Here is a 21,962-nt window from a genome sequence, read left to right as displayed (position 1 = left end):
TCTATATTAGTGATCTCTGGGAAATTTTCAACACTGATCATCAAATCCAAGAATTCTTTTTTGGTCGGTTGAATGTTTGAGGTGAATTTAAGGTTATACTGATTGGAGTTTAATTCCTCCATGAAAGTTGTAAAATCTGAGTCTCCTCCCCCCCAAACAATTAAGATATCATCAATGTACCGTTTAAACATCTTTATGTTATCTTTTTTCGAACCGACCAGGGTGGTGGTTTCCCAGTCACCCATGTAGAGGTTTGCCAGGCTTGGGGCACAAATCGTCCCCATCGCCGTACCCCAAACCTGGACAAACCATTCATCCAAGAACTCAAAATAATTATGATCCAAAGCAAAAGCCAAACAATCACAGATAAAATCCCTTTTTTCATCGGAAATATCTGGGTCACCACTGAGCACACCCCGGATCACCTCGATCCCTTTTTTATGGGGTATCGAGGTGTACAGGGAGGCGACATCAATCGTGACCCACCTGAAACCAGCTTCCCATTTCACATCTTTTAAAATTTGTAGAAGATGTGTGGAATCTCTCACATATGATTTGAGTTTTGGAACATATCTCTTAATGAACACATCGACGTACTCAGAAACTCTCGACGTTAAAGACCCTATTCCGGCGATAATTGGTCGCCCAGGTGGTGCTAGCGGGTCTTTGTGCACTTTTGGTAAGTGATAGAAGGTTGCATAGTAAGGTGCAGTATTATACAAGTAGTTAAATTCATCTAGGGTAATAACCTTTTGGTCTTTCCCCCTTTTCAACAAAGTATACAACTCTTCTATATACACTTTAGTGGGATTGTTCCCCAATCTCTTGTATGAGACCTCATCATTCAACAATTTATATGCCTCATTCACATAGAACTCACGGTCAATCAGAACTATCCCCCCCCCCTTGTCGGCACATTTTATGACAATATTAGTGTCTAGGGATAGGTTTTTAAGGGCTTCATATTCTCGCCTACTTAAATAATTTTGATGAGAAGATATATGGTTTTTAGAAGATGTTCCTTTCTCATATAAACTCTCAAAATCTCGTTTAACGAGTTGGGAGAACATGTCTATATGTGTACCCTTTGACTCTACCGGGTAGAAGGTTGATCTAGGTTTAAGACCTGAAGTGTTTGCCACTTTTACTGGTTGGTCATCATTTCCCCAGTTCCTAATAGGGGCATCTGATTTTCTTAAGAAATGTCTTTTTATAGTCAGTTTTCTTATGAAAAGATTAAGATCAATATATAGATCAAATTTTGTAGGTTGTCTTGATGGGGCAAAAGACAATCCCTTTTTTAACACTTTAGTTTCGACAGGGTTTAGGATTTTTTTAGACAAGTTGAAAATATTAGTGGCCTCCTGTTCTAACGTACGTTCCGAACTTTCGGCTCTCTTTCTATTATGTCCACTTCCTCTCTTTCCCCTCGTCGTCTTTTTTGGCCTACTGGGGTTTGAGTTATTACAGAGGGAGGCCTGTGGCCATACTGGATCGGGTCTTGTCCTAAAAAATTCCTCTCTGAGTACGTCTCATCATTGACGGATCTTAGTCTCTCAAAGCGGTTATTATGAACATAACCCCTTCTTCGAGTTGAATTATCCCTTTCCGGGTTTTTATTGAAACGTTGTTTATTAAAAGGCCGTGGAGTTCTAGGTTTTCTATGTTGGACTTCTCTCCACGTTTCAAAAACCTCTTGGTTATTATCCCTAGGGATACGTCTTTCATTAAAGGTTTTATTCCTTATGGGATCTCTTTTGGGTTTTTTTTATATGAATTGTTAGCATTCCTTTTGGCAATTTCATTATTATCCCCTTTTCGGGCTATGTGCCAGGTCCTAACCTGGTCACTATCATAATCTGCTTTGTCACAAATATATTTCTTGTGTTTGGTCTCAATAATTTTTTACTCTATTTTTGTGACTTTTTGGTCAATTTCACTTTTTTTCTTTTTAAATGACTCATTTTCTTTTATCAGGTCAATATCTGGTTTTAGAGTTTCCAGATCTTTCTCTATATTTGCAAGGGTCTTTTTCTTTTCGATCACTAATAAACGTATTAAACCAAATGAACATTCATCTAAGATCTGGTTCCACTCTTTCATGAATTTAGGGTCATCAAAGCCTGATGTGGGATTTTTTGTAATTCTCAAACCTCGTGGAATTCTACCACAGTATATATATATATATATATATATATAGGTAGCATCCTGACTACCAGCAAGAGACTGGCAACGGAGGGGGAGGGGCTTAGGGCTAGGTACTTAGAAGTATGTATATAAGTTAGGCTGCAGGTTGGGGGTTAGGTGTAGGCGATGGTGTGTGAGGGTTAGGCACTAGCTGGAGGGCTGACATACCAAATGTAGCTTTCACATTGAGCTGAAACTATACAGCATATGGGACAAGCACTGGGCTGAACACAGAAAACAAATAGTTGTAATCATTGTATGGATAATATAAATTAATTATTTTGTAAATGCTAATATGTCTTCACATTGCTGTCTGGTTAAAGTACAAAAAAACTAATGCTTACTGCAGTGTTTTTCAACCAGTGTGCCGTGGCACACTAGTGTGCCTTGAGCTGTTCTCAAGTGTGCCCCCCACATCTAGAGATTCCCAAACCCATTTACAGCCACTACCAGTTTAAATGTTATTTACTGGTCTCTTCTTTTCATGTAAAGGGCCAATGTATTTTATTTTTGTTACCTGTGGGAACCAGTGTGATTGTTTTTAATGTGGGGGCCAATAGGTTTGTTTTTCTCCTGTGGTGGCCAATGTGTTTTGCCCTGTGGGGATCTCAGGGTGTGCCTTGGCAATTTTAAAGTCTTATTTAGTGTGCCGCAAGGTAAAAAGGTTGAAAATCACTGGCTTACTGTATATTCAAAACAGTTCAACTAGGGAAGAAGTATGGTGCACGCGTGACGCATGAGGTTCCCCCAGTATTTGTATACTGTGCATAAGACACGCATTGTAATGAAGGTGCCTCTGGCAATCTTTATAGTCCTAAATGTAATAAATAAAAATGTAAACAATTTATGAAAATTGTATATTTTATTTCATGAAATATTTTAACATGTATATTAATAGTTGTATTTTATCTTTATATACCATGTATTTATACTACATTTATTGGACCTTATTCCAAAGCCATAGTATAAATGATAGGTTTATGGGTTACTTTTAAGACACATCTTTAATTTGTTTCGATTTTCTCTTTAAAAAATATAAAAGGGACTATCCATGAAGCAATGAAAAGAGTGAAGTGCGCCAGGGGAGAAGTTACCCATGGTAACCAATCAGCTGCTGCGGTATGTATAATGTTATAGAATGCTCTTGATACATTTTACCTCAAAGCTGATTGGTTTTCATGGACAACATCTTCACTGACTGACTTTGCCACTCTTTTCACTGCTTCCTGAATAGACTCCAAATTGTAAAAGCACCTGATGTTGTACACACTGTCATCCCTTGTTTTGCTCACATTTTTGTGTTGGCTTTATGTCTGACTCTGTTTTTAGGTAGTTTGGATCACAGCCACAATGCCTTATGTTGTCTTGACAGCACTGTTAATTCGTGGTATTACTCTCCCAGGAGCAATTGATGGAATAAAAGCATATTTAAGTGTGGATTTTCTCAAACTCTGTGAGGCTTCGGTAAGTGTAAATATGAGCTGTCCTCAACAATTCCTAAATTGATGTAATGCATCTGCAACATTCAGCTTCCCACTTGCTGTGGAATTACACAAAGCAGAATGCCCTACCACAGACAGCATAATCTAATAGCAAAACTGTGGCAGGGTATGCTGGGATATGTAGTTCCACAGTAGATAGAGAGATACACATTGAGTAACCTTGATCATTTATATCTTGGTGTCTTGTCTAACATTGGCAGTACGGATGGTGTAATGGTTAGCATTACTGCCTCACAGCACTGATCCCATGGGTTTGATCCCCACCATGGCTCTAACTGTACAGAGTTTGTATATTCTCCCCGTACTTGCATGGGTTTCCTCCGGGTACTCCGGTTTCTTCCCACAATCCAAAAATATCCAGGTAGGCTAATTGGCTTCCAAAAAAATTAACCCTAGAATGTCTGTGTGCCTGTACATGTGGTAGGGAATATAGATTGTAAGCTCCACTGGGGCAGGGACTGATGTGAATGTTCAACTATACTATGTAAAGTGCTGCGGAATATGTATGCGCTATATAAGAAACTGTTAATAAATAAATAATAAATAAATACCATTGAATTACAGTACAGTGAAAAAGATGTCGATTCCAACAATGGGGGCCATTTATGAAAACTGCGCTACATGTTACTGTGTAGGAGATGTTCTATGTCCACTAGCAGCCAATCAGATGTTTCCTCTCAATTTCTAAAATGTTTTGGTAATGTTCAAGTCTCTGACCTGCAGGCCTGCCATCATAAATTATGTGGCATAGTACAAATGGAAAAGACACTTTATCTGTTCCCTCCACTCAAATGTCCGGTGAACTCAGAGATGTGGCAAAGGTACTCAGAGCAAGTGCATGCTAAAAGGGAAGTAGTGTGCTTGTTCACAATTAAAATGTGACCCTGTTGGCAATGCTACTGTATCTAGAGCACTTTGCATACGCTGGCAATGCAACTGTAAACATAATGAATTACCACAGTTACTCTGTGGGCGCTTGTAAAATGCTCAAAGTATCATTTTTCTAACTGTCAACACCCCAGTGCCTGCCTAGCTGGTGTACACACTGCTTGTAGACGGGTTGGAACGCAGCACATGTAGTGTAGTGCTGCTATAAATAAATCTCCATGTGTACCCAAGATCTTCCTTCATTCCCTCAGACCTCCCACGTGACCCTCATTTTTAATAGTTTGGAAAAAGCCCTAATGATTTAATAAAATAAATAGTTGTGTGGCATTAAAAGTGGATGGTCCTCCAATATCTTGTGCTTCTGAATCGTAAATAAAATAGATTGCTATTAGAAAATACAATATAAAACACTTGCCGGGTGCAATTGTTTAACGATAAGTCCTCTTATTGCAGATTTGTATTTTTTTATAAAGATCTACTCAGTGCTTACTTTGAATTAACTAAACAATGATTTTATTATGTTAAATGTGCCTTTAAAGATTCCTGACATAAAATGAATATAATAGACAAACAAAGCTGCTATTGAGTCGCTTCTTTTAATGTACAATCAATTTGAACCAATGTTTTATTTTCCATAAGAAAGAGCCGCAGAGGCACAATTTCCCTCTCCGTGAGCTCACGACTTAACAACTCAAAGCAATAATCTGAGAAATTGGAATTGGGCTCAGTAATTGGTGAAATTACCTTGTATTCAACAGTATCTTTCATCTTTATGCTGAATGAGTTTCCTGCAATTATCTCTAATAACAGCTCTTCTCTCTCTCCCTCCTCCTACCACCATTCTTTGTCTGCTTGGTTCTGTGGATTGTTTAAGGTTTGGATTGATGCTGCCACTCAAATCTGCTTCTCACTCGGTGTTGGGTTTGGTGTGCTCATCGCTTTTTCCAGCTACAATAAGTTTACTAACAACTGCTACAGGTAAGCAAGAAACACATTATTTGTTATGTTACACTGTTCTCAGTTCTACCAAACTGGGAGAACTGTGTTATACAATACAATGACTTTCTCTGCACATATGTTATGATTGTTTTATGTTACACTTCTTAAAACTTCTTTGTAATAAATGTTGCAGCCAATGTCTGCATGTATTACATAACTAGACTTTGCACATACAGTTGTGCTCATAAATTTACACACTCTAGCAGAATTTGTGATTTTCTGGCCATTTGTCAGAGAATATGAATGATTTGCTCACAAACTTTTCGTTTACTCGTGGTTAGTGGTTGGGTGAAGCCATTTATTGTCAAACAACTGTGTTTACAGTTTCTGAATCATAATGACAACAGAAACTATCCAAATGACCCTGATCAAAAATGTACATACCCTTGAGATTTTGGGCTGATAACATGCACACAAGTTGAGAAAAAGGGGTTTGAATGGCTACTAAAGGTAACCATCCTCACCTGTGATCTGTTTGCTTGTAATCAGTGTGTGTGTATAAAAGGTCAGTGAGTTTCTGGTCTTCTGAAAGACCCTTGCTTCTTTCATCCATCTTTCATCCAGTGCTGCACTGACGTGTATGGATTCTGAGTCATGGGGAAAGCAAAAGAATTGTCAAAGGATCTGCGGGAAAAGGTAATTTAACTGTATAAAACAGGAAAGGGCTATAAAAAGATATCCAAGCAATTGAGAATGCCAATCAGCAGTGTTCAAACTCTAATTAAGAAGTGGAAAATGAGGGATTCTGTGGAAACAAAAATTTCAGTCACTACTGCCAGGAAAATTGGTCGGGATGCAAAGAAAAATCCAAAAATAACTTCAGCTGAAATACAGGACTCTCTGAAAAAAAGTGGTGTGGTTGTTTCAAGATGCACAATAAGGAGGCATTTGAAGAAAAATGGGCTGCATGGTCGCCAGAAGAAAGCCATTACTAAGCAAATGCCACAAAGCATCCCAAATACAATACTCCAAACAGCACAGAGACAAGCCTCAAAACTTCTGGAACAAAGTCATTTGGAGTGATGAGACCAAAATTAAACTTTTTGTCCACAACCATAAATGTTACATTTGGAGAGGATTCAACAAAGCCTATGATGAAAGGTACACCATTCCTGCTGTGAAACACGGAGGTGGATCGCTGATGTTTTGGGGATGTGTGAGCTACAAAGGCACTGGAAACTTGCTCAAAATTGATGGCAAGATGAATGCAGCATGTTATCAGAAAATACCGGTGGAAAATTTGCGCTTTAGCCCGGAAGCTGCGCATGGGACGTACTTGGACGTTCCAACATGACAATGATCCAAAACGCAAGGCCAGTCAACCTGTCATTGGATACAGCAGAATAAAGTGAAGGTTCTGGAGTGCCCATCTCAGTCTACTGACAAGATCATTGAGCCACTATGGGAGATCTCAAATGTGCAGTTCATGCAAGACAGCCTAAGAATTTACAGGAACTGGAGGCTTTTTGCCAAGGAGAATGGGCAGATTTACCATCTGAGAAAATAAAGAGCCTCATCCACAACTACCACAAAAGACTTCAAGCTGTCATTGATGTTAAAGGGGGAAATACACGGTATTAAGAACTGGGGAATGTAAACTTTTGATCAGGGTAATTTGGGTAGTTTCTGTTGTCATTATGATTTAAAAATAGTAAACACAGTTGTTTGGCAATAAATGGCTTCACCCAAACACTATGGGGGAAATTTACTAATATGAAAAACCTAGTTTTTCGTATTAGTATTTTCCCTACGACTGCATACGACTGTTTCAGTCGTATGCAAAGTCGTGTTCCGGAGGGGAATGTACAAAGCAGTCATATACGACTGCTTTGTAACCCTCCAATGTCGTAGGAATTCGTATTAGCTGGCCATATATACGGTCGCTAATACGAATTCGTACAGGCAGTCTGCACGGATCAGTCAGGCTGCAGAGTGTAAAAAAAATTAGAAAAATAAATAAAGTTTTAAAAAAAAACAGCGTGGGGTCCCCCCACAGCTGTAACCAGCACCAGGTTGAAAGAGCCAGGGCCGGTAATTAAAAATCAGGGAACCCGACAAATAGGGGTTCCCCGATTTTTAACAACCAGCCCCAGGCTCCAGGTCCGGGGCTGGTTCCCAAAATACGGGGGACAAAATGACTAGGGGTCCCCCGTATTTTAAGAACCAGCCCTAGGCACAACCAGCCAGCAGGGTAATGTCACAGCCGGGGTACATTTATTATATAAGGTCCCGTGGCCAAAACATTAACCCCCTGACCGGTCAGCCTGGCCAGGGGCGCTGGGGGAGTGGGGACCCCCCCCAATAAAGGGGTCTGCCCCCTCCAGGACTTACCTGACCAGGCTGAAGCCTGGTGCTGTCCCCGGTGACCCTGGGCTGTGGTCACCGGGCTGATAGTGGTGTAAAAAAAAAAGATGAAAAAACTATTGTTTAAAACTGTGGAACTATGAGTCCCAGCAAGCCTCCCCTGCCAGTGGTTGTCTCTAGGATGCAGTAGCAGTGCTTGTTCTGGAACAGAAGTCAATGTAAGTCTCAGTACTTAAGGGGAGATGTATAGCAGAGCACCCCTTACCCCCCCCCCCTTCCTGTTCAGAATTAAAAGCCCTCTGGACAGAGCTTTTAATTTACAGACTGTTTGGAGAAACTCCAGAATGACGCTAACTTTACATCAGATATCTTTTTGTCATAATCAAAATTGCGGCAGTGTTAAAAACATTTTTTACATGGTATTTAGGGTTAAAATGGTGGTGGTGGTGGTGGAACTAGTTTCACTACAGCTGCTTGCTTTTCCATTATGGCATATGTGATGTCATCACATCACCATCACAGAAGTGAAGAAGGGCCATTAAGAGAAGCAAGCTCTGTGTACAGTATGTTGAAGACAGAGGTTTGGGAGCTGCTGGGGGGACATAGATTACATTATGTTTATGTGTATAAGGGCATATTGTGTATAAGCTACTCTTTTGTTGACATTTTTTGTATAAGCTGGGGTATTTGGGTATTATGGGGAAAATTTACCAATACGAAAAACCTAGTTTTTCGTATTAGTATTTCCCCTACGGCTGCATACGACTGTTTGAGTCGTATGCAAAGTCGTGTTCCGGAGGGGAAATTACAAAGCAGTCAGATACGACTGCTTTGTAACCCTCCGATGGTGTAACAATTCGTATTAGCGTCCGTATATACGGCCGCTAATACAAATTATTTGTAGCAGTCTGCACGGATCAGTCAGATCCGTGCAGGCTGCAAGGTGTAAAAAAAATAGAAAAATAAATAAATTTAAAAAAAAACAGCGTGGGGTCCCCCCCACAGCTGTAACCAGCACCAGGCTGAAGGAGCCGGGGCCGGTAATTAAAAATCAGGGAACCCGACAAATAGGGGTTCCCCGATTTTTAACAACCAGCCCCAGGCTCCAGGTCCGGGGCTGGTTCCCAAAATACGGGGGACAAAATGACTAGGGGTCCCCCGTATTTTAAGAACCAGCCCCAGGCACAACCAGCCAGCAGGGTAATGTCACAGCCGGGGGGAGACTTTTTATACAAGTCCCCCCGGCCAAAACATTAACCCCCTGACCGGTCAGCCTGGCCAGGGGCCCTGGGGGAGTGGGGACCCCCCCAATGAAGGGGTCCCCCCCCTCCAGGACTTACCTGACCTGGCTGAAGCCTGGTGCTGTCCCCGGTGACCCTGGGCGGTGGGCATCGGGCTGATTATGGTGTAAAAAAAAGACTAATCTATTGTTTTTTACTGTGGCACTTAAAGTGCCAGCAAGCTGGGACTTGGAGAAGCACAAGTCCCAGCCTGCGGGGCATTAAAGGGCCCGCTGGCACTTGTAGTTCCACAGTTAAAAAAATAGTACACAAAACACACTGACACACTTTTAAAATAAAACTTTAATACATACAAAGCCCACACATACTAATACTTACCTATCTTCTTCCCGTAGGTATCCCTGGTCCTGTGTCGTCTTCTGGTCCTCCTGTGTCGTCTTCTGGTCCATGTCGACATCTTCTGGATCCATGTCGTCCTCGCTGTCGGCAGTCCGGAGTCCGACGAAATCCATGAAGGAAGCTGTGGAAGGAAACCATACTCACCTGTCCCAGCGCGACGTAGTCCAGGTAAGTGTCTTGGCAAAAATACAAACCGAACACCCCGAAACCAGCCGGACAGGGAGACGCACGGTACTCTGTGTACATCGTGCGGCTCCGCCTCCCGAATGCCGCTATTGGCCGCCTAGCGGCCAATCAGGAGCCGCTAGGCCCCAAGGCGGCCAATAGCGGCATTCGGGAGGCGGAGCCGCACGATGTACACAAACACCGTGCGTCTCCCTGTCCGGCTGGTTTCGGGGTGTTCGGTTTGTTTTTTTGCCAAGACACTTACCTGGACTACGTCGCGCTGGGACAGGTGAGTATGGTTTCCTTCCACAGCTTCCTTCATGGATTTCGTCGGACTCCGTACCGCCGACAGCGAGGACGACATGGATCCAGAAGACATCGACATGGACCAGAAGACGACACAGGAGGACCAGAAGACGACACAGGACCAGGGATACCTACAGGTAGAAGATAGGTAAGTATTAGTATGTGTGGGCTTTGTATGTATTAAAGTTTTATTTTAAAAGTGTGTCAGTGTGTTTTGTGTACTATTTTTTTAACTGTGGAACTACAAGTGCCAGCAGGCCCTTTAATGCCCAGCAGGCTGGGACTTGTGGTTCTCCAAGTCCCAGCTTGCTGGGGAGGCTTGCTGGCACTTGTAGTGCCACAGTAAAAAACAATAGATTAGTCTTTTTTTTACACCATAATCAGCCCGATTCCCACCGCCCAGGGGCATCGGGGACAGTACCAGGCTTCAGCCTGGTCAGGTAAGTCCTGGAGGGGGGGACCCCTTCATTGGGGGGTCCCCACTCCCCCAGGGCCCCTGTCCAGACTGACCGGTCAGGGGGTTAATGTTTTGGCCGGGGGGACTTGTATAAAAAGTCTCCCCCCGGCTGTGACATTACCCTGCTGGCTGGTTGTGCCTGGGACTGGTTCTTGAAATACGGGGGACCCCTAGTCATTTTGTCCCCCGTATTTTGGGAACCAGCCCCGGACCTGGAGCCTGGGGCTGGTTGTTAAAAATCGGGGAACCCCTATTTGTCGGGTTCCCTGATTTTTAATTACCGGCCCCGGCTCCTTCAGCCTGGTGCTGGTTACAGCTGTGGGGGGGACCCCACGTCGTTTTTTTTTTTTATTTATTTATTTTTCTATTTTTTTTACACCTTGCAGCCTGCACGGATCTGACTGATCCGTGCAGGCTTAAACGCAAATAGAACAGGAAAATGGTGTTCTATTTTCCTGTTGTATTTGCGTGGGTGTTTCACACCACTTAGCAGCCGTATTGTCAGTACGGCTGCTTAGTACATCAGGAATCACCATTCTTTTGAATGGTGATTTTTGTCGTATCCTATCGATGGTGTAGGACATTCGTATTTGTAAATACAAATACGAATGTTCCATCTTTAGGACTACGAATTGTTGTATTTTTGGGATTGTAAATCCCGAAAATACAAATTCGTAAAAAAAAGGTGTATTTCTCCCTACGAATACACCTTTTTTCTACGAATCCATTTTGGTAAATGTCCCCCTATGTGTCAGGGTACGACTACTGTGGGTATTTTTTGTATAAGCAGCACTACTTCTTTGGGCATTATGTGTAAGGGGCACTTCTACTGTGGGAATTGTGTGTAATGGACACTACTGTGTGGCATAACATGTAAAAGGATACTACTGTGTAAAATAACATAAATAAGGGCACTACTGTGTGATGAAACGTGAATAAGGGGCACTATTATGTGGTGTAATATGAATTAAGGGAATTATATGTGGTGTTATGTAAAGAAGATTGTGGTACTGTGTGGCGTAATGTAAAATAGAGGTACTATTGTTTTATTATGCTCTTACCCATGCCTTGTGGGACTTTCCTTTTAAAAAGTATGAGAGGTAATGCACAAATATATAGTTTCAAAAGAGTATGCAGCGCTCAGTTAATGATCCAAACAATAATATGATTATAAGTGAAAATTTAATAAATGGCATAAAAACACAATTAGTAATAAAAACAAAATACATGTACATGTAATAAAATCATTGAGTGACTGAGACCTGGATAATTGATGGTAAGTAACCTGCTCTGGTCAGTCAAAAATGGCCAATATATTACCCACTTGTAGGTCAATGGTAGCCCCTGGACAAGGTGGTAGTCCAAGATGAACTTTGGAGGTATCCGGTGCAGATGTATGGGGGATCCTCTTACATTGTTTGGGTACTTGATTGTACCAATGGGGTCCAATGCCAAGGTGATAACTGGAAGCAATAATTGTAATTCCAAGGTGTCCGCTGGAGGTGTCCAAGTCCAGAGAGGTCTAGCTGAATTGAGGGATCCTCTCTGAAATGCGTCCGTACTTGGGAATATAAAGTGCTCCAGGTGGAAGATGGAAGTGGCAGCAGGACCAGATGATTGTGCAGGAGAAGTGCAAGATGTAAGCACAGATCTCAGGGCTCACCAAAGTTTAGCTGCTACTTGGGGGGCAGCTTTTTCAAGGTGACTGTTGGAGGCCTGAGGCCAGGTATAAATACCCTCACTAATTGATGCTGTATGACCTCATTGTAAATCAAAATGCATTTTGGACATTTTAAAATGAATGAATAAACTCGGAGACAGACCTATGTTTATAGAACAATACATGTAAGTGCAATAAAATAAAACTTTAAACAGGGAAACCATATATTATACCCTTAGAAAAATGACATTTTGACCCATGAACCGGATATAAAAGCTCACTTCCGGGTTCAATAATCTATATATAGATATAGACATCTAAAAGTAGTGAATCTAATCAAAATGAATGCATACATTGGGTACAAAACTACTCACGAGCCCAAAAAGATGTTAACTTTTGGTCCAGGAAATTGTGGCCTATTGGGCAAAATGACAGGGATCTCAAATGTTTAAAACATACTAAAATCATGCCTAGTTACAAAAGAGGCAAGAGCATACGTGACTGGTTAGTCCATACTGACATTAGCGAACATATTAACATCGATGCCAGAATTCGTAAAAGAGAACCAGGCTGTTTTAAATGTGTCGGCTGTGAGACCTGTCGACACATGGTAGCCACTAAATACTTCTTTCACCCGCATACGGGTAAGAAGTATATGATTAGACATGCATTAACTTGCAGTACTCCTTACGTTGTATATATGGTCAAATGCCCGTGTGGGTTGCGCTACATTGGCAAAACCATTCGCCCCTTTAAGGAGCGAATGGCGATGCATCGCACATCTACAAGAGCTGCTTTATCGGGCAAACCATTGGACCAACCTCTTGCCAGACATTTTGCTGAGCATAAACATACCTTAGCAAATTTTAAACATACAATTATAGATCACATTCCTGAGAGCATGAGACGAGGTGATCGGCATAAGAGTTTGCTGAGATTAGAATCTAAATGGATTCATGAATTAGATACTGTTCGCCCTAAAGGGTTAAATGACCATCTTAATCTCAACATATTTCTAAATTAACTATGTATCTATAATATGCCATTATAACTCTCATGTAATACCTGCCTTTTTGCTCTGATCGCACAATTCCTATATTGTAATAACAACTGTTGATGTATGATTATGCATTCTTAATGTAAACTTGTTGTATCTTTACTGTAACATTGTATGTCTATATTTGTTAGTTTGTCTTTAACGGTGTATAGCCGCGCTGCTATAGCAACGGCTGATGCATTCCTTGCAGTAGAGCTTGCTGGGAAGGACGTACCCGGAAGCTCCTGCTGGAACGCACGCCGGAGCTCCCGCCGCGCGCCTTGAATTTCACGTCTGCATATAGTGTATATAAGGTGAGCACTGTGTATGTTTGTTTGTCTATTGCTGCCTGACGAAGGGCATAATAAAGCCCGAAAGCTTGTGCAACTTCATGTTGTTGGAGTGATTTATTGCCGTTGAAGAATCCGTGGGTGCTCGCCATCTGGAACTGCTGTATTACTACATTAGGCTTGAGCACCACGGTGGATGTCTTAAGCTGCAGGAGGGTGCCTGTCATTCTGGACTTGTGTATATATATATATATATATATATATATATATATATATATATACAGTTCCAAAATTCAGCCGCACTCCAGCCTTGAAAAAACGTGTCTTTTATTAGAACACAGCAAACAGCAACGTTTCAATACTTAGTAGTATTTTCCTCAGGCTAGTGATAAAACCAAATGACTGACCTTTTATGTGTACCACACAGCGTCTGTCCAGCGGCGTGGACGCCGGGACCCATGACGCAACCCTGTGATGTCATTAGAATGCGGCCCGGTGTACGGCGTGCGCCGTCACCCGCCGTTGCCATAGTAATGTGTAAATACCACTGTGCAAATATCCACAATTACAAATACCAATACAAATTTACAAATAATACATAACTGACACAATATGTTTCATTTACATGTACTAACAATTAGCAGCATATGATGGTTATCTAAAACGTACTGAAAACTGCTGAGCCTTTACAAATAATCTCTACTGTTCATAATATTATACAGTTTCACTTTTTATTTAATTCAAGTAAGAACACCTATCCCTGAGGCTTCATTTAACCCCCCAGGGGCCAGAGTACCCAAATGCATGATCCACTTACTTTCTAATTGCAACAGGCGCAAGCCCCTGTTGCCCTCTCGTATCGAGGCTTCTACATGATCGATCATGCGGTACTTAATGCTGGTGGTACTGTGACTCATCTGTGCAAAATGACGAGCCACAGGTTGCGGACTAGAACCTGTTACTAGAGCAGCTTTGATGGCCGAACGATGTGCACTCATGCGCTCTTTAAAAGTGCGCTCTGTCTTACCTATGTAGCTTTTTCCGCAGGGACACAAGATTTGGTATACCACAAAATTAGAATTACAACTCAATGTATGTCTGATATCTAGAGTTTTTCCAGATTGGGGATGGTAGAACGTATTGCCGGGGATCAGAAATTTACATGTAACACATTTGCACCTAATACACCCTAAAGCTTTTTTTCTCAGATTAGTTTTTTCTGCCGGGGTATAGGTTTTAACCAGCATGTCACGTAGATTTTTAGAACATTTATAGCATGGTAATAATCTGCTATTAGATAACTTTAAATCTGGATCTGATTTAATTAGATGCCAGTGCATCTTAACTACTTTTGTAATCTCAGGACTTGAGTTAGTGTAGGTGCTAACCCACGGCAATATACTCTGGTTGTCGACTGTGACAGGTTTAGGTTTAGGGGTCAGTAGGGATGTTCGATCTAACGCCTGTACCTGACTTTTGGCTATATTCAGAGCTTTTCTATTATAACCCCTTTTAGTGAATTTTTCCACCATCTCAGACATTTGGACATCTGCCATGTCACTGTTCGAATTGATACGCTTGACTCTCATCAATTGTGATCTTTTGAGTCCACAAATAGTTCCTTTAGGGTGACAACTCGTGGCATATAGGAGATTGTTCCTATCTGTTGCTTTTGAATATAGGCTGGAACTTAACATTCCCTCATTCACAGAGATTTTTACATCCAAAAAATTTATTGTGGATCTGCTTTTTTCATATGTAAATTTAATGGGGCTAGAACCCCTATTATGATCTTCAAGCAGCTGTTCTAACATGGCTGCTGGCCCCTGCCAAAACAAAAGCAGATCATCGATGTAGCGAGAGAAGAAAACAATCTTCTCTGCCACATCGATTTGATCAAAAAACACTTGTTGCTCTACCTCAAACATAAAAATGTTTGCCAGCGATGGCGACACCGCCGATCCCATTAAGCAACCAGTCTTTTGAAGAAAAAATAAATCTCTGTAAATGAAAAAATTCTTTTCCAACACGAATTGTAATAGATCAATAATGAGTGATTTATCAGGACCTGTGTAGAGATTGTTGTCAGCGATAAATCTCCTCACTGACTCCAACCCTTCCTTTTGCGGAATCACTGTGTAAAGGCTGCTCACATCGATGGTGAACAGCCACACTTCACCCTCTAGTTTAGGAACATCTTTTAATCAGTTTAACAGTGATGTGGTGTCTAGCAGAAACTTGGGGTGGGCTCTTATACACGGTTGTAAGAGACTGTCTATAAACACTGATATTTGATGTGTCAATGAATCTCTAGCTGCCACTATGGGCCATCCGGGGGGATCTTGTAGCGACTTATGTATCTTCGGGATACAGCAAAATGTAGCTACTAAGGGAAAAGGGGGAAACAATTTGTCCATAAGGTCTTTATGGATTTTTTTTTTTTGTCTTCTGTAGCTCGTAGTAGGAAAGTTTTCAATTCTCTGTGAAATCTGGCTGACGGGTCAGCTGGTAACTGGCAGTATGTTTCTTTGTCATCTAAGTGTTTCATCACTTGTGCATGATATTTGGGGGAGTCCTGGATCACAAGGGCTCCACCCTTGTCTGCCGTGCGAAAAGTTAAAGCTGGATTATCTGCCAGGTTTTTCACAATCTGATGTTCCACTTTGCTGTAGTTGTTTTTATGGGGTTTCGGTGTTCATATCAGGGGGACCACTTCATGATTAACCATACGCATAAATGTCCTTACACGTTACTATGGCAACGGCGGGTGACGTCGCATGCCGTACACCGGGCCGCATTCTAATGACATCACAGGGTTGCGTCATGGGTCCCGGCGTCCACGCCGCTGGACAGATGCTGTGTGGTACACATAAAAGGTCAGTCATTTGGTTTTATCACTAGCCTGAGGAAAATACTACTAAGTATTGAAACGTTGCTGTTCTAATAAAAGACACGTTTTTTCAAGGCTGGAGTGCGGCTGAATTTTGGAACTGTGTATTGCTGACATTACGCCAGCGGATAGCGGGCACCCGCCAAGCAAATTGATTAAGTGCATATACATGCATATACATGACCATCAATTGTATAGGATTAAAGAAATAAAGATATAAAAGAAATAAAAGGTCATACAGCATCAATTAGTGAGCATAGTTATACCTCGCCTCAGGCCTCCAACAGTCACCTTAAAAAAGTTGCCCCCCAAGTGGCAGCGAATTATGTTGTTTTTATTACTAATTGTGTTTTTATTCCATTTATTAAATGTTCACTTATAATCATATTATTGTTTGGATCATTAACTGAGCGCTGCATACTCTTTTGGTCCTTGTTGCTTTTCTAGGGGTCTGACTAGCCCCTCTTGCAGCTGCTCCTGTTGAGTAGACAGACCTGACCGAGCGCTCTATACAGTTTTACTGTACACTTTTTACAAATATATAGTTTGCAGGGGTGCTGAAAACCCTAACAATGGCTCTGGCTCTGCCTTGCATACTGCATTATCATAGGTAATTCATTGTGCACTTGTATTAAGAATTAAAGTGAGTTAGAATGTATTAGTGGCTGGGATGGTATGTAACCTCTTACCATTTGTTTATCTTAGGTTTATTGCTAGAGGAGAGGGGCACTGGCTGGGTGGGGTCTCAATCAATTAACTTAGAAACAGCTTTTAGTATTTATTGAGGATACCAGGCTGACCATTGAAAGCTGACTATGGATATTTTGTCAGATTTTAAAGTAGGAAAATTTTTAAGTATGGAGAAAACCGTTACATAGCTTAAGCCTGGACTTAAACTGGACTTAAACTGGATAGAACCTGCCAACCAACTTGGTATCTTGGTATCAAAGTGACACAGAAACCCAGAAACCAACAGCAACTCAGAAAACCAAGGGAATGCTTTGAGTGAGCTCCCTTCATACTCACAACATACTACTCCTGGCTGCTTAATCTGGCTATTTATCCGTAATATCACCATTTCTACAACTGCTAAAACTTTGACTATCACTCTTTATGCTTGTATTTGTACTGTCTTTTTTGAAAATGCACAGCTGTACCTCTAATGACTTCACCTCTCCTGCTCTTCCATTGATAGTACTGTAGGTGTCCCCCAACATTTTATTCTTGGCCCTCTTCTTCTCTATCTCTATACGTTCTCTCTGGGTGAGCTTATTTGTTCACTTGACTTCCTCACCTCTATTCTGATAATACTGAAATCTACCGCTCCTTTCCTGATCTCTTTCCCTCTATCCTCACTCATATCTCCAACTGTCTCTCTGCTATCTACTCTTGGATGACCCAGCGCTTCCCCTTTAGAATGTAAGCTCTCACGAGCAGGGCCCTCTCCCCTCATGTGCCTTTCTTAGAATATATAAACCACTACCACCCTGATGATTGCTTCAGTGTCCTGTCCCCTGATGCAACTATCCATATTTACCATGTACTTCTCCTAAACTGTCTTGTACTGTAATTTGATATGTGTTTTTTTGCTTATAACTATGCTCTGTAAAGCGCTGCGGAATATGTGTGCGCTATATATAAACCTGTTAATAAATAAATAATATCTGTGAGCAGAGCCATAGCAAAGGGTGTGTGACTGGTGCCAATGCCAAACGGCACTAGGCTAGAGGGATAACAGCATTACTGTCTCATTGGAACCTGTATTATTATTATTATTATTATTATTATTATTATAATTTTATTTATAAGGTGCCACAAGTGTTTCGCAGCACCGTACAAAGGAACAATACAGGGAGACAAAGCTTGGCATAACATTGAAAAACCAGAGGCTGATACATGGCTTGTGGTGTGCCTGGAACATAAACAAGATACCCAGGGCAAATAGGAGTATGTTCAACTCCGTATCAGCCTCTGGTTTTTAATTATAAGTACTGTATGTAGACATGAATGTAGTCCAGCACCTCAGATAGGGCGAGATGTATTAAAATACATCGTCGCCCTTCGCGCCCCCCCCCCCCCCCCGCCGCGATGCCAGCGCATATGTACTAACATATGCGGCTGGCATCGTGGTGCGGTAACGGAGCCCCCCCCGCGATACCTTTATTCTGGTCTGCGGGGGGTCTCCGTCACCTCCCAGCCGGCTTCTGCTGCCTACACGCCAGGGACAGTTAAGCAGGCTGTCCCCGGCGCCGCCTCCTCCCCCCTGCAGCCGGAAGGACGTCCGGCTGCGTTGATAGGGGGAGGAAGGGCTTACCTTCCGGGGTCCAGGAGGACCTGCAAGAAGGTAAGCCCAAGGGAGGGGGGAAAGGGGGGGTCGGCGAGGCGGCGGGGTTGCGGCGACGCGGCGGGCGGCGGGGTTGCGGCGGCGGGCGGCGAAAAGAAGCCCATAGGCTTCTATAGGGTATCGCCACCCAAAGGTGGCCTGCGATAACGGTGCAGCCGGGTAATAGTACATAGGAAAATGCAGTAAAACAGGGGTTTTACCGCATTTTCCCTTTAGTACATCTCGCCCTTAGTCCAAAACCCCATGCATGACACTACTGAGTAAACATTCTGACACTTTTGTACAGACATGTATTTAACCTGTTGTTTTATTTTCACAGAGATGCAATTATTACTACCTCAGTAAATTCTCTGACAAGTTTTTTCTCTGGATTTGTCATCTTCTCATTCCTTGGCTATATGTCCCAAAAGCACAATGTGGCTATTGGTGATGTAGCTAAGGATGGTAAGTATATACATGTCTCCATAAAAGTTAATGTTCCAAATTATTCACATGTCTGTTTTTAGTCACTACGGCTAGATGTATCAAGCTTCACAAATGAATAACATGGGGAGTGATACACAATCAGACAATCAGCTCCTAGCTGACTCCACAGGCTGGGTTTGAAAAATGACAGACATGAGCTGATTGGCTAGTTGTTTATCACTCTCCATTTTATCACTTGTGAAGCTTGATACATCTGGCCCTTAGAGAGAAAATACAACTGAATGTATTGGTGTAAAAGAGAAACGTTTCCACTGTGTTACTTTTTGAAGATACAGGACATGATTTGGAATTAGATCCATTTCCGTGCAGCTATGGCAATCTGTTTGCTAGTTTAATCTAATATCAAAATCAGACCTTTGTATACAAACGTCTGGAATATGTTAGTGTTTGTAAGCTTTTCCTTTCAATGTACAACCATGGATGACATCATTAGAACACCAGCTCCTTGTTGAGTGCAAAATATCTGTCTGAAAAAGCCCTCCATGACCATCTTCATGATATGATCAAGCAAAAGTTGGCTTACACACTCAAAACAATCTCATGACACATGGGTGTAATTTACCTAAGAGACACCTGGAGGCAAATATAAGTGTCTCACAATTTGGTACTTCTTTACTTTCACGGCGCCACTAGATTAGGACAGATAGGAAATCGCGGTCATCGCGGGCATTGAATGCACTAAAAAATCGGGTGCGACGCGATGCCCGCGATGCCCGCGATTTCCCATAGGGACCAATGTTAAATTTCTCAATGGACACGATTTTCTGTTGAATGCCTCAATTGACACGATTTTTCCATAGGAAACAATGTTAAATGGCCCACAGAGGCCAAATAGGCACCCTCAAGTTGTTAACGCCACCCCACGATCAACGTCAACCCGAAGCGTGGCGAGCGCAGCGAGCCCGCGAGGGGCGGCGGTACGCGTCCTCCGACCTTTTCATGCCCTACTATCCACTAGGGCGTGGAGTGAGAATAGAATAGTGTGGCGAGCGCAGCGAGCCACCGAGCCCGAAGCGTGGCGAGCGCAGCGAGCCCCGCGAGGGGCCGCGGATACCTGTGAAGCCCGCGAAGGGACGCGTTTACCTGTGAAGGTATCCGCGTCCGCTCGCCACGCTTCGGGCTCGGTGGCTCGCTGCGCTCGCCACACTATTCTATTCTCACTCCACGCCCTAGTGGATAGTAGGGCATGAAAAGGTCGGAGGACGCGTACCGCCGCCCCTCGCGGGGTCGCTGCGCTCGCCACGCTTCGGGTTGACGTTGATCGTGGGGTGGCGTTAACAATTGTGGGGGTCATTTCACACTTGAGGGTGCCTATTTGGCCTCTGTGGGCCATTTAACATTGTTTCCTATGGAAAAATCGTGTCAATTGAGGCATTGAACAGAAAATCGTGTCCATTGAGAAATTTAACATTGGTCCCTATGGGAAATCGGGGGCATCGCGGGCATCGCGTCGCACCCGATTTTTAGTGCATTCAATGCCCGCGATGACCGCGATTTCTAGTGGCGCCGTGAAAGTAAAGAAGTACCCACAATTTTATTTATGTCCAAACCTTTAAATTTAACAATTAGTGCACTTCCTTGAAATAACTTCTGCTCTCTTTTCTAGCTGTAGCTCTCAATATACATGAACTTTCATGTGCCCCACTGCTGCTATCACACATTCCAAGGCTCTTCAGGGTGCTACTAAGGGGGCTTGTAAACAAGGACAGAAATCAGCTGTGCCTCTGATGGGTTAATCCTATGAGTTCTGAAGGTTGAGGATGATTCGCGATTGCGAATCATCACGACACCTGGCACACTTTGCAGTGCGCCAAATTCGCTTAATAGTGCTCGCACCTCCATAAGGGTGCAAGCAATTTTAAGTGAATTTGGCACTGTGAAGTTAGTCTTAATTTGGGTCCCCTTTTCAGTGTTAAAACTGCACCTGAATGGCAACTCGCACCCTTTGGGACTAATAGGATCAACCCCTAACTATGAAAAAAAATGGAGAGAAATTTGTCCTAGATCAGCTGCCCCCTTGATCTTTCCTCCTTGTGTAACACTCTATTAAGTATTAGCTCAGATCTTTCTTTTCAGGTAATTTTACAAAGGCAAAGATAAAGGTTAACAGGGTTTATAATATTACAACAATCCAGTTTGACAATATGTAAATGTTACATTTAACAGTCGGTTTTGCACAACTAATAAACTATTCTCATATTTCCACAAAGGGACAGCGCATGGCCACACATAGTGCCCCATTCCAAATAACACCACACGGTTGCATAATCTTATTCACATTACACAGCACCAGTGCTGTAACTAGTCATTATGGTGCCCTTTGGCAATTGGTGACTGCCCCACCACTACAGTGAAAACTGGTAGAGTCAGTGTCAGATTAAGGTCTAAATGGGCATGGAGCTGAAAATTATCAAGGGCCTATTATGCACAATAATAGGGGTTGTGGCCAGCACCTAATAATGTGGGGTGTGTCCAGTGCTCTGTTTGGGTGGTCTGCTCATGGGTGTGTCTCTATTCATGTATATACTTTTAACTAATTATATATGCCTGGAAAAGGCAGGGAGCTGGCATAGGAAAAATGCAGGGAAATATATTGGCAGGTGCCCTCCAAAGGTGCACCCGCAGGATGCCGATGTCCTAAGATACTTGCAGGGTGAAGCGGCACTCCAGTCATAAAAAAAATACTGAAACCCAAAACTTGGTAGACAACATTTCAGCACCTTTTATGTGGTCACCTAAATTTACCCCACCATATACCCCTTATGTAAATCATGCAGCACAATAGTAACCCCCTTATACTGTGCCTGC

At 42.5% G+C, this 21,962-nt stretch overlaps 1 protein-coding gene across 1 annotated transcript in view; it reads left to right on the top strand.

The window, feature by feature from the left end:
* Nucleotides 1–21,962, top strand: part of SLC6A3 (solute carrier family 6 member 3) — a 126,023-nt gene that overhangs the window by 63,919 nt on the left and 40,142 nt on the right. The window contains exons 6-8 of the mRNA XM_083188114.1: nt 3,517–3,651; nt 5,452–5,555; nt 18,988–19,112. Coding sequence (XP_083044240.1) covers nt 3,517–3,651; nt 5,452–5,555; nt 18,988–19,112 — 364 coding nt within the window. The remainder of the gene's footprint in view (nt 1–3,516; nt 3,652–5,451; nt 5,556–18,987; nt 19,113–21,962) is intronic.

The sequence above is a fragment of the Crinia signifera genome, chromosome 5, assembly GCF_055691185.1.
Source record: "Crinia signifera chromosome 5, ASM5569118v1, whole genome shotgun sequence".
Lineage (NCBI taxonomy): Eukaryota > Metazoa > Chordata > Amphibia > Anura > Myobatrachidae > Crinia > Crinia signifera.
The sequence above is the reverse complement of the archived record's forward strand: the minus strand, read 5'-3'. Positions and strand labels throughout refer to the sequence as shown.